The sequence below is a fragment of the Panthera tigris genome, chromosome C1, assembly GCF_018350195.1.
Source record: "Panthera tigris isolate Pti1 chromosome C1, P.tigris_Pti1_mat1.1, whole genome shotgun sequence".
In the NCBI taxonomy this organism is placed as follows: Eukaryota; Metazoa; Chordata; class Mammalia; order Carnivora; family Felidae; genus Panthera; species Panthera tigris.
In genome coordinates, this window is record NC_056667.1 from 126113340 (window position 1) to 126130097 (window position 16758).

At 43.1% G+C, this 16758-nt stretch overlaps 1 protein-coding gene across 1 annotated transcript in view; it reads left to right on the forward strand.

The window, feature by feature from the left end:
• Positions 1-13887: 13887 nt before the first annotated feature.
• The window catches only part of UBXN4 (UBX domain protein 4), a 44799-nt gene continuing 41928 nt past the window's right edge, over positions 13888-16758 (forward strand). The window contains exon 1 of the mRNA XM_042994364.1: positions 13888-14137. Coding sequence (XP_042850298.1) covers positions 14056-14137 — 82 coding nt within the window. The 5' untranslated portion in view covers positions 13888-14055. The remainder of the gene's footprint in view (positions 14138-16758) is intronic.

Here is a 16758-nt window from a genome sequence, read left to right on the forward strand (position 1 = left end):
TAGCATAATGCCCTCAAGGTGCATCCATGTTGTTGCAAATGGCAGGACTTCCTTTTTTTTTTTCTTTTCTTTTTTTTTTTAATAGCTGATTAATTAAAGTCCTCCTAAAACCTGATCTTGGAATCCCAGAATGTCATTTCTTTTGCATTCTACCAGTGAAACAAAGTCCTGGAGCCAGCTCACAGCAGAGAAAATAAACCCCACTTCTTGAGAGAGAGGTGGCAAAAAAGGCATATAGGGTGAAAGATGTGGCTGCAGCTATCTTTGGAAACAATTTACCACAGACACAAACACACAATAAAAATTCCCATTGACTTTGCGTCCAAAACAAATCCTGAAGCTGACCTCTTCATATCCACTACCCCCTCCACCCAATCCAAGCTATCATCATCCAGTGTTTGGATTACTGGAATGGCCTTCCTCACTAGTCTCCCAGCCTCCACTCTTGCTCCCATGTACTCACATAGACAGAATGATCTAAAAGATAATTCCCTTGCCCAAATCCCTTGATGGCTTTCTATTATTAAATAGCAAATACTTATCTTGGTTTATAAAACTCTATGTGATCCAGCCCTGCCTAGTCTCTGATCTTATACCATTCAGGATATGGGTATTTGCTGTACCTTCTTTCTGGAATGCTCTTCCCCTGAACTCTGCCAAGCCAGCTCTTTTATCTTCTGTGTAAGTGTCCCCAGCAGGAAGGTCTTTATTAGCCACCCAATCACAATCTTCTGTATCACTTTATCTCAGTTTTCTGCATATCACTTACACTATTAGGTCTTTTTTTTTTTCTACCACTAGAATATAAATTCCATGAGATCAGAGATCTTGCCTGTCTTACTTGTGGCTGTATTCCCAAGAACTTACTAGTTGTTCAACAAATATTTGTTAACTAGTTAATGACAAAGAGAGGATCCTAAGAATTCTGTTTTTGCTGGTCTGGAGCTCTCCTAAGTGATGTCAGGAGATGGCAGGGAGCTGGAATTGAAGGATGATTCACATACCATGCTCTGGCTCTCTTGGCACTTAGTGTAGTTCCTTAAAGACAGGGACTGTAGCAACACTTGTCGGTCACAAGAGGAAATTGAATAAAGTGTGCATATAAATCCCCTGAGTAATTTCTCTCCCCTCTGGGTAATCTTTTAAAATGTAGATCCTAATTCAGTAGGTCTGGGGTGGGGCTTAAGAGTCCCACATTTCTAACAAACTTCCAAGTTGATGATCCTGTTGGTTCTCAGACCACTACCTGGAGTAGCAAAGCACTGAGGAATCCCTGTTTTCAGAGAAATAACTCAAAACACATGGCTAGAGCTGAGACTTGCCTCTCATCCTGAGAGGAATGGGAAAACTCATAAATACATGAGAATCACACAGCTCTGACACATCATTAGTTCCATTAACCCTACATGTAAGCAGAAGAAATAAGCTCTTCAACTAATGTAGACCAAAGCCAATGAAGTACTCATTTTATAGTTTGGCCCCCACAATATCACCTCGGTACAAATATCCATGAGTTACTTCTCTTTAATTGTGGTCTACATTATCCTATATTCCACTGTCACCAAAACATAATTCTTGGTGGAGGACATCTGTCAGATTTGGACACCTTTTATTTTAGAGAGAGAGAAAGTGCACAAGCTGGAGAGAGAGGCAGAGGAAGAGAGAGAAAGCGAGAGAGGGAATCTCAAGGAGGCTCCATGCTCAGTGCAGAGCCCCACACGGGGATCCCTGGGATCATGACCTGAGCCAAAATCAAGTCAGATGCTCAGTTGACTGAGCCATCCAGGCACCCCAAATTTGGACACCTTTTAAATAACCTTTCTATATTTGGGGAGACTCCCACATTACAAGTCCTTCTTCCCCAAAAGAGTGGCCAGTATAACTCAATTCTCAGCTTTCCTTTTGCTCAGAAGACCATGGCTGTGATAGGGCTTATGATCTGAGGCTCCACCAGCTTCGATCACACCCAGGTGAACAGGATCAGGAGAAGAACAAGGAGAGAAAGCACTCACTGCACCGAATTCTATGTAGTCGTATTGTGTGTGTGTGTGTGTGTGTGTGTGTGTCTATACTACATACGTGATCTCGTTTCATTCTTAAAATAATCCACTGAGGTCAGTATGACAAGCTACATTTTAGTGAAGCTTGGAAAGATTAAACAACAAGCCAGTATGTCATTTCATCAGTTTTAGGACTGAGACTGTGCCCTAAACTATATCCCTTTCTTGATTGCATGTAACAGTTTATACTGCACTATGTGACTTATTTGGTTTTGATCATGTCCTGCCCAGAATTGCTGGTTATCCTCTCATTTTATTCCAACTCCCGAAGCTCTGTTATCCAAAATGGTAGCTACTCAACACATGTAGCTAGTAAATGAGTTACATTTACATTAAATATAAATTCAGTTTCGCAATTGCACTAGCCACATTTAAAATGCTTAATAGCCGGGGGTCCTGGGTGGCTCAGTCGGTTAAGTGGCTGACTTTGGCTCAGGTCATGATCTCACGGTCCGTGAGTTCGAGCCCCGCATCGGGCTCTGTGCTGACAGCTCAGAGCCTGGAGGCTGTTTCAGATTCTGTGTCTCCCTCTCACTGACCCTCCCCTGTTCATGCTCTGTCTCTCTCTGTCTCAAAAATAAATAAACGTTAAAAAAAATTTTTTTTAAATGCTTAATAGCCACATGTGGTTAGTGGCTACCATCCTGAACAGAGAAGACACAAAACGTTTCCTCCATTGCAGAAAATTCTATCAGACAACACTGTCCTAGGAAAGTGGGATAAAGTCTCATTTATCTTTAATATCCAGTAGAATTTTGTATACAGTAGACTCAATAAATGTTGATTAGCCAAAGACTCCAAACACAGTGAAAATCTAGTTTGGATTGGACAGGGGTGCCTGGCTGGCTCAGTCAGGAGAGCATGTGACTCTTCATTTGGGGGTCATGAGTTTGAGCCCCACGTTGGGTGCAGACTTTACTTTTAAAAAATATGGAATTTATGATTTGAGAGTATAAGCTCAAAAATATGCATAGATATGGGGTAGAATAATCAGCATGTCCTCTGTCTTCGGTAGCATAGCAGAGCAGTGCAGTGTCTAGAGTCCCCTGCCATTTCATACCTGGACAACTAAAGGTTCTGGGTGCTCTCTCCACATACCCTCCCTCATTCCCCTCACCATCCACTCTCCACTCTGCAGTCAGGGTGAATTTTTAAAATACAAATTGGATCATGTGATCTTTCCACTGTCCAAAATCCTTAACATCACCTCCTAGGTCTTGCATGCTATGACCCTTGCCTACCTACCCATCTAGACTTACCTGCCACTGGCCCTCTCCAGTCCTAGGTTCTGGTCACACTAGACCTGTGTAAGCTATTCAAACGTGCCATGTTGTCTTGTCACCAGAATTCTATACAACAGTGATCTTCTGCCAGAAAGTGGGGTTCTTCCCCATCTATGGCAGAGATTGGTTAGTTTTTCAGCAAACTGTGAGGAGGTGGGGGTGTCTTTCCTCCACAGCACATTGTGAGATTATGTTTTCCAGCCTTCTGCACCTAGAAGGCCATGTGTCTAAGTTTTAGACAACTAAATGTGAGCAGAAATGCATGCCTGGCCCCTACAACCTTCTGAGAGACTCTCTCTGTCCTTGTTAATCATAGAGGGGGAGGCTAGAAGCTAGCTGTTATCAGTATCACCAGAGGGCTTGAGACAGATGCAGAATCTCAGGTCCGACCCCAGACCTACTTCAATCGGAATCTGTGTTTTTTAAAAAAAAAACTTTTTTTTAACGTTTATTCAGTTTTGAGAGACAGAGCGCAAGCGGGGGGAGGAGAGGCTAGAGAGAGAGAGACACACAGAATCTGAAGCAGACTCCAGGCTCTGAGCTGTCAGCACAGAGCCCAACACAGGGCTTCAACTCATGAACTGTGAGATCATGTCTTGAGCCAAAGTCGGACGCTTTACGGACTGAGCCACCCAGGTGTCCCAGAAACTGCATTTTTAACAAAGATCTCCAGGGATCTGTATACGTTGAAATTTGCTTGTTGGCTGCATGTAGAGGATCTAATGAAGATCACCAGGGTGTCAAGAAAAGGAACAGCCACTGGCTGGGAAGATTCAAGAGTTCTCAACTGTATGGAGAAGAGCCCCATGCACCAACTCCCCATTACACCTCTGACTGGCATAGTCTATGAAGTAAATGAGAAATAAGCCTTTCTTGTGTTAAGCCACTGAGATTTGAGGATTTTTTCCACATGTTACTTACCCTTTGCCTGGAACACTGATTCTTGCCACCTTACCTCCAACTTCTGGTTAATTTGTGCTCATACTTCAGATCTTACCTCAAATATCACTTCCTTCAGGTAGTCTGCTCTTCCTCTAGAGTTCCCAGTTTCAGGCCTCCAGACTAAGTCATTTCTGACAGTATTAACTCTAATAATATCCTGTACTTTCTCTTTGAAACATTAATCACAATGGTAATTATATGAGTAATTGGCCAATTAGTTGCTTAATGTTTTACTATCCATTACTATGTAATTTTCAGAGCAGGAGAAATGACTACTGCTTTTGTTTACTAATACATTCTCAGATCCTACCAGGGCCTTTCTCAATAAACATTTGTCCAATAATTAAATGAAGAAATAATCTGGCTGAGTCAAATGCTTTGAATCCTGAAAGGCACACATTTATTTTTCTTAAGCACGGTTTTGGCATTCAGAAGTAATAGCTAACATGTGTAAAGCATTTAATTACTACGTGCCTAACACTTGCTCAGCACTTATAAAAGTCCCTATTTTATGACAATAGCCCAAAAAGAGAGTTTCTATTTTTATCCCAGTTTATTAGTGAGGCAACTGAAGTGTGAGAGACATGAAGAACTTTGCCCAAGATGACACAGTAAGTACTGGCTGCATAAATGAACCAGGAAAGCCTGACTCCAGAGTTCATGAGCTTAACTACCTAAGTTACTATCTGAGGCCTTGCTGATGAGTAACTGCTATTTTTTATTTGTCTTATTCACCTGGATCTCTGTGAGAAGCCAGAAAAGAATGCCATCCCATCTTTTTTTTTTTAATTTTTTTAACGTTTATTTATTATTGAGAGACACAGAGAGAGCATGAGCATGGGAGGGGCAGAGAGAGGAGGAGACACAGAATCCGAAGCAGGCTCCAGGCTCTGAGCCATCAGCACAGAGCCCAACGTGGGGCTTGAACTCACAAACCGTGAGATCATGACCTAAGCTGAAGTTGGACACTTAACTGACTGAGCCACCCAGGTGCCCTGCCATCCCATCTTTACTCATGAAAATTTGATTGTTGTGAGCAAAGGTTGGAATATATTCAAATGTTCCTTCTCTCTTTTTTAAATGTATATGCCTCCACGAGCCTTGTATTATAACTAAACCATTCTCATACTGGTCTATGTATAGGCAGGTGATGATGCTTTGTATAATCATTTTACTTTTTTTTTTACACTTTTCCCTCTTTCATGCAAGAAAAAACAAAAATAGAGAATATCATTTTCCCTTTACATATTTTTTTATATAAATGGCTTTGCAATATATAAGTAATCAGCCTCCTCTGGTGGCAAACAGGTGCAAGTTTCTATGGAACAAAAAAGAAAAAAATTTTATTTTTATTTTTTTATTTAAAAAAATTTTTTATAATGTTTATTTATTTTTGAGACGGGGAGACAGAGCACGAGTGGGGGAGGGGCAGAGAGAGAGGGAGACACAGAATCTGAAACAGGCTCCAGGCTCTGAGCTGTCAGCACAGAGCCCAATGCGGGGCTTGAACCCACGAACCATGAGATCATGACCTGAGTCAAAGTCGGACACTTAACCGACAGAGCCACCCAGGTGCCCCAGAAAAAAAAATTTTTAAGCAGGGATTTTAAAGGTGATTTAAAGGTATTAAGGTGATATTTCAAGGTGATATTACCAATCCAGCTGCAGTAAGAAATGCACTTTGGCTTCTTTCTCAAGCAATGGTAAAGGGCGGGCACTGGATCATTCACCTTCTTATGAATTTTGGAATATATCTGAGCGACCACAGTTAAGAATTCCGTTTGTGATGGATTTTTACCTGTGCAAATTGGAATAGAACCTTTGTGGTGGGGAACCTTTGGCTTCACGACACCAACAACCCATTCGATCCATGTAAATCATAAGGTATTGTGGGGGATAGAAAGAAGATTAAATAGAGTTGCTGCTTTTTATCTTCTGGAGGAAAGAAGATATAAACCGAGACATTTCAATAACTATATATCATAAAATACTCACAGGAGAAAATAACCATGAGAAACTGCAGTCTTCCTTTAGATGTGCCACTTTACCTGACCCATTGTCTTTCGGGTTGTTAAATGGAAGCTGGTACTGAGCAGGTTAGTGAAACGCCAGCCAATGTTGTTTGTACACTTACTGCCTATCTGATGCCAAATGAGCATGTACAGCAGGGTTGGCAAACTCAAATACTTGATACTGCCAGAGAGTAAATAAAAAAAGCAAAGGTTATAAGTAGGAGGGGTTGTAGCAAACTAGCACACACCTGAATTTTCTAAAACTTTGTGTCAATAAGAACATCAGGAGACCAGATGCAGTCCGTGGGCTCCAGCTCAAGTACAGGACCAAGACGTTCAAAGATCCCACACTGCCCAGACTCAAAGAGGGTTAGGGGTCCTGTCCTGGGTAAACATCTGCAGGACCTCTGTTGAACAAATATGAAGCACCCCCTAGTGATGGTCACAGAGGAGAACTCAGAGATTCCGAGAGTTGGAAGTCCTGAGAATTTGGTCAGCCAAATGAAATAGTTCCCCATCTTGGCCTCTCTCTCTTTTTTTTTTTTTATGACAAGAAGCCAAACTTGTGAATTCACCGTGGGCTCAAGCATATAGGTCAAGCTGTTATGGTGGGGGTTCTACCAGTAGTCATAGACACACCAAGTAAAACCTGACTTTCCTCTCCAGTGCCTCTAGACCTGGTAACAAGCCTGATATCAAAGATCCCTCAAAGAAGCTCTCATTGCAATGAAGCCATTTTTTTTTTTTTTGTATCAAAAAAGCCCATAAATCCTTGAAGCCTAGCTCACAGGAAGTCTTTTATGTCTAAAACCCAGGGTGTTAGTGGGAAGGAAAATGACAGGATATAACTATTAAGACTGTATAGCTATATCTATTTCATAGTTTTCCTGCTGCACATCAGTAAGCAAGCCTTTCTTTAAGGGTCTGAGTGTAAAATGGAACTTAAGTTTTTATCATTGATTCAAGTCCATGCGAAAAATAGGATTGATGCCACTTATTCCAGGAGACCATCGGGCCCTTCCCTTTCTCTCTGCCACGCCCTATACGTGGCTCTTTGGTTTTACCCACACCAATATGTTATGGTCATATATCTATTTATCTATCTATCTATTTATTTTTATTTGAGAGAGAGAGAGAGAGAGAGAGGGAGTGAGAGCACATGTGTGCAAGCAGGGGAGAGGGACAGAGGGAGAGAGAGACTCCCAAGCAGGCTCCACACTCAGTGCAGAGCCAGATGCAGGGCTTGATCCCACAGCCCCGGGATCATGACCTGAGATGAAATCAAGAGTCAGGTGCTCAACCAACTGAGCCACCAAGGCTCCCCTATGGTCACCCATTTTTATATTAGTCTTTCCCACTGACTGGAGTGTAAGCTTTCTGAGGACAAAAATAAGATTTTTGATACAAAAATAGCATCTATGATCAATCAGCTAATAGTTCTATCCCAGCACCTAGTCCTACTGCCTGTCTCATCATGGGCACTCAAATATTGTTGAATACAATCTGGTTGGCCAAGAGAATTCAGGTGGGGAAGTAGAAGAAACAAATATAGGAAAAGTAGGTTGGAGCCGAATTGCGGAGGATTTTGAATGATGGACAAAGAATTAGTACTTTATTTTTGGAGCCACTACTGGGCCAGTAGAGATCTTTAAGCAGGAACTAACATGCTAAAAATAATTTGGGGGATGGGACACCTAGCTGGCTCAATCGGTAGAGAATGTGACTCTTGATTGTAAGTTTGTAAGGTTATAAGTTTGAGCCCCACGTTGGGGATAGAGTTTACTTAAAAAAATAAGAATGGGTGCCTGGGTGGCTCTGTCGGTTGGGAATCTGACTTTGGCTTAGGTCATGATCTCATGGTTCATGGGTTAGAGCCCCGCATCTGGCTCTGTGCTGACAGCTCAGAGCCTGGAAATGGCTATGGATTCTGTGTCTCCCTATCTCTCTGTAGCTCCTCTGCTCACACTCTGTCTCTCTCTCTCTTGAAAATAAATAAAACATTACAAAAATAAGAATAATCTTGGAGAAAGATGGATATGATATCATTGTATGGGATGGACCAGAGAGAAGGCAGAATGAGTAGTTAGGAAAGTTGTGTGAATCTTTCAGGTAATTAGGATTCTGTCTCACTTGGGTTCACAGAAACAGACTGAAAGAAGATCTGTTTGCAATAAGTTTATTAGGGAATGAACTACATTGGTAATAACATTGGTAAAATGCAGTTGTAACAAAAGCCTAGGGTGATCCTAGTGGGAATGCTAGAGATGGGAGGCCCCTCAGAGGCCAAAATGAGGCAAGGGACCTAGGCCTTTGTCTCTTCAGCTGAGTGCAACTCTCAGAGGAGGGCACAGCCTTCTACACTCCTGCAGCTGAGGAAGTGAGTGCCCTGATTTCGAAGCAAGGCTGTAGGTGAGCACCATAGTATCCACAGATTGGAATTAAAAAGACTTAAGATAACACAGAAGAATTGAAAGATCGCTGTAGCTTGTTGCATACAGAGTGAAGTGGGGGAGACTGGATTTCACCCCACGTAGCAGAAAAAGAAGGGTGTGTCGATTCAGGAAGAGGTATGTTCTGACTGAGTTGATTAATATTGGACTCCAAAACTCAAAAATCTCTGAGAAATCAGGAAATTTCCATAATTCCTGACTGCTTTTTTTCCCCTAGAAAATTTAACATTTTAAAGGCCCTCATTATTGACCAATGTCTTGTCTGTCCTCACCCTCCAGGCTCCCCTCCACTTTTTTTGTTTTGTTTTGTTTTGTATCCATGTCTCCTTTCTGCATTCACTTCTCTTAAATTCCATGTTCCATTCCATGGTTTATTCTTGATAACCTCCTAAATTCCCTTGTTCCCCTGTTCTTTCTTGTACTTTCTAGTGTCCAGAGCCCTGGATAAATCCACATCTCCACTTTCCCAGTGCCTGTACCCCAGGGATCAAGTGACCACTGGAGAAAATCACACAACTGGACAAATTTAGGTTCATCACTTTCACCTGATCCTTAGCACTGCCTGGCATACTATTATGTTTCCCCACTCCTTGCCCTCCAACACTCATCACTATTATTTCAAATCTTGCCCCCCGGCCTCAAGGTGCCAATTTCTTTACTTCCTCCATCACTCTCAGCCAATGGCCTCTCCTTCAGAGGGAGAAGTTCAGCCTTTAGATGAAAACTTCCTCAAACTTACTGTCCTGAAATATACAAATGGATTTATGTCTAAAGTTATTTTTCTTCTCTTCTTCCTGTTAAAATGGAAAGGGTGTCTCTTTTCTCTGCCTGTGCTCTGGATCTCATTCCAGTTTGTTTAGAATGGTGGTGATTACAATAAGCACATTTGACTTACAGTAGCCTCACCAATGAAGACAGTCATCTCACAAGACTTATGTCATCATAGACATGAGTGCTTTCCATATTCCATTTTGTCAGTGTCATTGGGAAATGTTATCCCTCAAGGCCACAAGACAGCTGCAGCAGTACCAGGCATCATATGCACACAACCACATATAGCTAAGTAGGGTTGTGCTTTCTTCCATGTGTATCTTTTTATTAGAACACCTCCTAGAACCACCCCTCTCCCTTCCCATGAGGTCCTGCTGGCTGCAAGGATGGGGAGGTTGAAAAAACAAGTAGCTGGTAGTTTCCCAGCAAGGAATAATGGGGGTCGTGGTAGAATGATTGTCAGGTGGATTACTAGCAGTATTTGCCATATACCCTCCCATCTTCAAAGGGGCCTCCCTCTTTTCCTGTGTATCCATAGCTCTTTTCCATTAGTTTTGAATTGTGTACAAGTTTCTCCAATCCCCATTCCCTATCCCTGTATCTCTTTATTTCTTCCCTTCGCACTTACACACACACTTTATCTCCCATTTACTCTTTAACCCATTGCTATCTGACTTCCACACAGAACCCAACCAAAGCCCCTCTTGCTAAGCTGATAATCACCTCTACATTGCTAAAAACAATAGATATTTTAAAGTCCTGGGCACCTGGGTGGCTCAGTCGGTTAAGCATTTGACTTTGGCTCAGGTCATGATCTCAGTTCGTGAGTTCGAGCCCCATATCCAGCTCTGTGCTGACAGCTTGGCAGAGCCTGGAGCCTGCTTCAGACTGTGTGTTTCCATTTCTCTTTTCCCTTCACCCCACTTACGCTGGCTCGCTCTCTCTTTCTCTCTCTCTCAAAACTAAACGTTAAAAAAATTTTAATCTTATATAAATTGACCCAACAACAGGATTCAACATAGCTGCTTCTCACTCCCTTCTTAAAACTCTATGCTTGGTTTCTTTGGTATCATATTCTCCCATTTTTCTCCACACAGTCTCCCTTCACCCCCATTTTTCCTGAGCTTCCTTTACTGGTTTATACTTTTCTATACAACCCTGTAGGTGGTGCAGGTTGAGACTTGAGTCATATTCTCTTCTCTCATCTCACTTTGCATACTCCATAAGCAGTAGCATCCTCCAGAGCCTCAATTATCCCCTGCGTATAGAGAATTCCTACCTCTAGGTTTAAGAACTGTTTTCTGAGCTCCAAACCTAATGCCTATCTGCTTACTTAATATCTCCACTTGTGTCTCCTGCACCCCAAAAACATTCTAATTCTGAACTCACATCTTCATGCACTCCTTCCACCAACCTGCCCTTCCTTCAATGTTCCCTATTTCATTACCACTTTCTATACAATTCCTCAAGACAGAAACCCAAGATCTCTTCTTGACTCCTGCTTCCTCAAATTCCATGTCTAATTAATCAAAAAAACCTGCTGGGTCTACTTCCAAAATATCAAAAATATCCATGTCTCCATCTCCCTTATGTATGGACAGTAGCCTCTTGACCAGTCTCTTCACATTCACCCATCACACTTCCAATCCAGTCCATGTAAATTGCAGCATAGCTGCATGTTAAAAACATAAGTTTCGGTGTGCCTGGGTGGCTCAGGTGATTGAGCGCCCCACTCTTGACTTCTGCTCAGGTCAGGATCCCAGGTCCCAAACTCCCAAGTTGGGCTCCATGCTGAGTGTGGAGCTTGCTTAAGATTCTTTCTCTCTCCCCCTCTGCCCCTCTTTGCACTCTAAAATTAAAAAAAAAAAAATTTCAGACTCAAGAGTGTCCAAGCAGCAAAATAAACAAATAAAATAAAATAAAATAAAATAAAATAAAATAAAAATTTAAATACAAGTCTTGGGGTGCCTGGGTGGCTCAGTCAGTTAAGCACCCAACTTCATTTAAGGTCATGATCTCACAGTTGGTGGGTTCGAGCCCCACATCGGGCTCTGTGCTGAAATCTCAGAGTCTGGAGCCTGCTTCATATTCTGTGTCTCCCTCTGTCTCTGCCCCTCCCCCATCCATGCTCTGTCTCTCAAAAATAAACATTAAAAAATTTTTTAAATGCAAGTATTATATGTAACAAGTCTTAACTCCTTGTTTAAAATTCAATGGTTTTCTACAATTTTTAGAAAATGTCTGCCATCTTTAATGTGATTTCCATGGCCTTGCATGATCTAATTCTACATATCTGTCCAGCCTTATCTGCACCATAGTTCCCGTTCTATGTTCTAGCCACACTGGACATTTCACTTCAAGTGTACTGTTCTCCTTTACTTCAGAGCATTAACACTGATGTTTCCTCTATCTTGATTAGTCGTCTCCTTCACCTGGTTAGATATTTTCTGACATGTTATTTCCTCAGAAAGGGCTTTTCTTAATCCCACTATCCACATTTGGCCACGTCATCACACACTTCTGAAGCACTTAGAATTTCCCCTTTTGTGACATTCATCCTTACTCACAATCACTTGTTCAGTGTCTGCCTTCCTCTTTAGATTGTGTAGTCACAAAGGCAGGGTTCTTGTCTCATTGCCTCACTGTATCAATGCCAGGTATGTATGCCTAGCTCATAGTAGATGAGCAATAAACATTTGATAAAGGCTATGAATCATTCTCACATTGTTTAATCCTAATTTTAGAAATAAAGACATCACTCTACTGAAATAATTTACATTGAATTTTTAAAATGTATTTATTTTAGAGAGAGAGAGAACATGTGCACATGCACACGTGGGGAAAGGGTAGAGAGAGAGGGGAACAGAGGATTCGAAGTGGGCTCCTCAGACAGCAGTGAGCCCGATGCAGGGCTTGAACCCACAAACTGTGAGATCATGACCCAAGCCGAAGTTGGCCGTTCAACTGATTGAGCCACCCAGGCACCCCTAGGTTGATTGAATTTTAAGAAACCCACTTAAAGTTGATGTTGAAGATCAACTCTAATTCTTCTTGAGAAATGGTGTCCTATATAAGCAGCAATGGTCTGTAATCAGCATTATGTTTCAGTTTATTATAACACTATATGAGAGGCCTGATTGGAAAAAAGTAAATACAAATTGAGTTCAATGTTAACTATTTTCAGATAAAATATTTATAGGAAAGAGGTATTTTCAGATGTACCACCTTAATCCTGTAAAGACTGTCAGTTGCTGAGTGGGGAAACTCTATCGATGTAGAATGTGTACTATAAGAACATATGCAACTTAAAAAAAAAAGTATAAGCCTTTAGCTAACAGTTATCAGAGACTGTGCAACTCCAGAAAGTATTAAATATGGATCGTTTTTCTTTATTTTTAAAAAAAAAAGATTTCATTTTTAAGTAATCTCTACACACAAGGTGGGGCTCAAGCTCACCACCCCAACATCAAGAATCACATGCTCCACGGACTGAGCCAGGCAGGTGCTCTGGATCAGTTTTCATTTTAATGGCAAACAACCACAAGACGCCATATCTTGATTATAGAACATTCTCACATAAAATTGTAAACAAAAGCATTATCTATCCTCTTTTGTATTACCATGGAAAGTAGCTGGAAAATGAATCATATATTCTGTGCTTTCAAGTTACTTTAGAAAGCAGCTGTGGCAATAGCATAGCCAGTGTTCTGAGGTTTTGGAACGCTCTCTGGCCAACGACTAAGAAATTGCTGGACGCCTGCATTCTACCAGCACCTCCCCTCAGGTACAACGGCTGTATGGCCGTTGGGGTTTTTACCCTGTCTCTTCAGGGTTGGGCTGGTAAGTTCAGCAGAAGTCAAAGCCTTGCTGTAAATCCCTACAAAGTCCACGTAGGTCCATACAGAAAAACACCTTCCCGTATCACACAATGACCACTAATTATAAAAATTACACCGTCCACAATTAGGGTTCCACTCGGGGCGGGGACGACTTCCTCCATATTTAAGGTCTCAATGAGGTGGCGATTAGCATCTTCACGACAGTGAGCACCACTTCTTCTCCTCCCCTTTCCCAGATTGGAAAAAGGCTCTCACTGCTGTCCCCTTTAGCCGTGCCCCGGAAACCACCGTTACATTTTCCAATTATGAAGAAAAACAAGCCTACGAAGACTACAATTCCCGTCATGCCTCTTGTAGGCGCCGTCAACGCGCCGTAGCGGTTAGTCATCTTTCCCACTTCCGGAATTGCAGGGTCTGAGGCCTAGCGGTCGCGCGCACGCACCTTTTTGCCAACAAGACAAGGCACTCGGGCCCTGTGCCGACGGCGACGTGTGGCGTCACGTGGCGCAGGGTGCGCCTGGTCCGCGCGCTTGCGCGCGTCCCAGGGGACCGCTGACGGGCTAGCGTGCTTGCGCGGAGGCGGGGGACAGAGCAGCTGAGGCTGCGGGGGCCGCGGGGCCAGACGAAAGAGAGGGCGGGGCCAGCTCCCTGACCGCGGCGACAACACACCGAACAAGCGCCTGGGCCCGAGGAGAGCGATGTTGTGGTTCCAGGGCGCCATTCCGGCCGCCATCGCGTCGGCCAAGAGGAGCGGAGCGGTCTTCGTGGTATTCGTGGCAGGTGAAGGGGGCGGGGGCCCGAGTTGTGGCCGGACACCCCTCCGGCCTACCTCCAATCCTAGGGTTCCCCAGCCTTTCCTCCGTGCTCTCGACAGGCCCTGGCTGCCGTGCCTGTTTTCTCAGCGCCTCCCCCTTCCGTTTGGGGCACGCCGGGCCTGGCTAGGCCTCCAGCTCCTGCTTCTCCCGGCACCCCGGCCGGAGGCACCGTCCCCGCCTCGCCCCCAAAACGCGCTGAGCCCCGCCCACAGCTCTGCGCGGGTCTCTGCAGCCCACCCTCGCTGCGCCTCTCGCCGCGCCCCCTGACGAGTTGGCGCAGATAGACCCCAGCACCTCCCTCTCGGGCACCCTGGGACCCCTCTCTGTCACCTAGGACCCACTTCGGGATGCTTCAACGCTTGTGTAGTTACTAAGTGTTCAGGTGGGAATAGAGAGGCCTTTCGACAGGCATTTGGGTTCGTAATTAATTGTGGACTGTCAGGAAGAAAGCTGTGTCATCGGTAAGCAACAAAGAGAAGCCACCTGATGTTCTCGGTTACTGGCGGTCGTACGCTCCTGAGACGCAAACTTTTGAGCTTTACATAGGTTGGATTTTTTTTTTTTTTAATGATAATAGGGGGAGAGAGTCTAATGTGGAATATTTGGTTTGTTGCAAGTTGATTTTTTTGGTACCATTTGTTTAGAATAAGTAGATGTTCGGTGCTTGGTTCGTCTAATATCCACAGTTTCGAGAACGTGAGCTAACTCATTTATCATGTGTTACTCTGGGTTATTTTGCTCAGTATATTATTACTACCCTATTTTATTACAGAAATCTTCTAGATTTACAGTAAACCTATGCCTTTGTGGTTTTGCTGATTCTCATTACATGAACCAAGTTAGTGTTTGTGACCATTTGAACTATATTATTTTAACTATTTGTGTTTAATAACGGTATGCTCAAATTATTAACTTATGACTTGGAGAGACTAGATAATAGCTCTGTAACTTGATGCAGCACAATGAAGAACAAAGGCTAAAATATGAATTTCACTTAACATTAAATTTGAAATTTATAATTGTTTTAAATTATGCCAGATTTTTAGCTTAGTGGTGTTAATTAGAAGAGTTTGAGTAGTTTATATCCTCTTATGCAGTTTTAGAGTTTATAGTCTACATACATAAGTGCTGTGATACTGTAAGGAAAAAAAGTGGATGAAAAAGGAAAGAAGAATTAAATGATACTTAGCTGTGCTTATTAAGAGTACAGTAATAGTTTTGGGGTGCCTGGGTGGCTCAGTCACTTAAGCGTCAGACTCTTGATTTTGGCCCAAGTGGTGATCTCAGGGTCGGTGGGATCCAGCCCCAAGTCAGGGTCTGTGCTGACAGCATGGGGATTCTCTCTCTCTCTCTCTCTCTCTCCCTCTCTCTCTCCCTCTCTCTCTCCCTCTCTCTCTCCCTCTCTCTCTCCCTCTCTCTCTCCCTCTCTCTCTCCCTCTCTCTCTCCCTCTCTCTCTCCCCTCCCTCCCTCTCTCCCTCCCTCCCTCTCTCCCTCCCTCCCTCTCTCCCTCCCTCTCTCCCTCCCTCTCTCCCTCTCTCTCTCTCTCTCTCCCTCTCCCTCTCTCCCTCTCTCCCTCTCTCTCTCCCTCTCTCTCTCCCTCTCTCTCTCCCTCTCTCCCTCTCTCTCTCCCTCTCTCCCTCTCTCTCTCCCTCTCTCCCTCTCTCCCTCTCTCCCTCTCTCCCTCTCCCTCTCCCCCTCTCCCTCCCTCTCCCTCCCTCTCTCCCTCCCTCTCTCCCTCCCTCCCTCCCTCTCTCCCTCTCTCCCTCCCTCTCTCCCTCCCTCTCTCCCTCTCCCCCTCCCTCTCTCCCTCTCCCCCTGTCTCCCTCTCTCCCTCTCTCCTTCCCTCCCTCTCTCCCCCTCCCCCACTCATGCTCTTTTTCTCTCTGTCAAAATAAACTTGTTTCAAAAAGTGTACATTAATAGTTTTATGACATTTAAGTTCTGTTTTTCACATAAAATCTCAGTTGATTTTTGTGTAAGTAGAATAGGTTTTATTTTACCCATTTTATAGATGAAGAAATATATGTCCACAGTGGTGAAGTGACATGGGTCACATAGCAGGGTCACAAAAAATATTTCTATCTTGTCCTGACAAATTTTTTTAGCAGCTTCAAAAAAAGTCTTATTTTTTTTTGTTGTTTATTTATTTATTTTGAGAGAGGGAGCAGGGGAGGACCAGAGAGAGAAGGGGAAAGAGAGAATCCTAAGTGGGCTCCAACTCCCAAACCTCGGGATCATGACCTGAGCTGAAGTCGGTCCCTTAACCGACTAAGCCATCCCGGTGCCCCAAAAATCTTTTATTTCTTGAGAAAAACTGAACAACTGTACACTTCATGTATTATTGAAATTGGTGTCATAGGAAATTTAGGATTATGGTAGTCATTTTTTAAACAAACACAATTGAAGATGTCTAAATGTTTCTAGGAGGCACTTTTGGGTTAATCAGTTAATTTGAAATAAATGCTAGATTTAATAAACAAACATATGGAAACAGTAGTGCTAATTATTACAATAGTAAAATAAAGTTAGAGATCTTTGGGGCTTTGTGTGTAAATATACATTCTTCAATTAACTTTTTACTGATG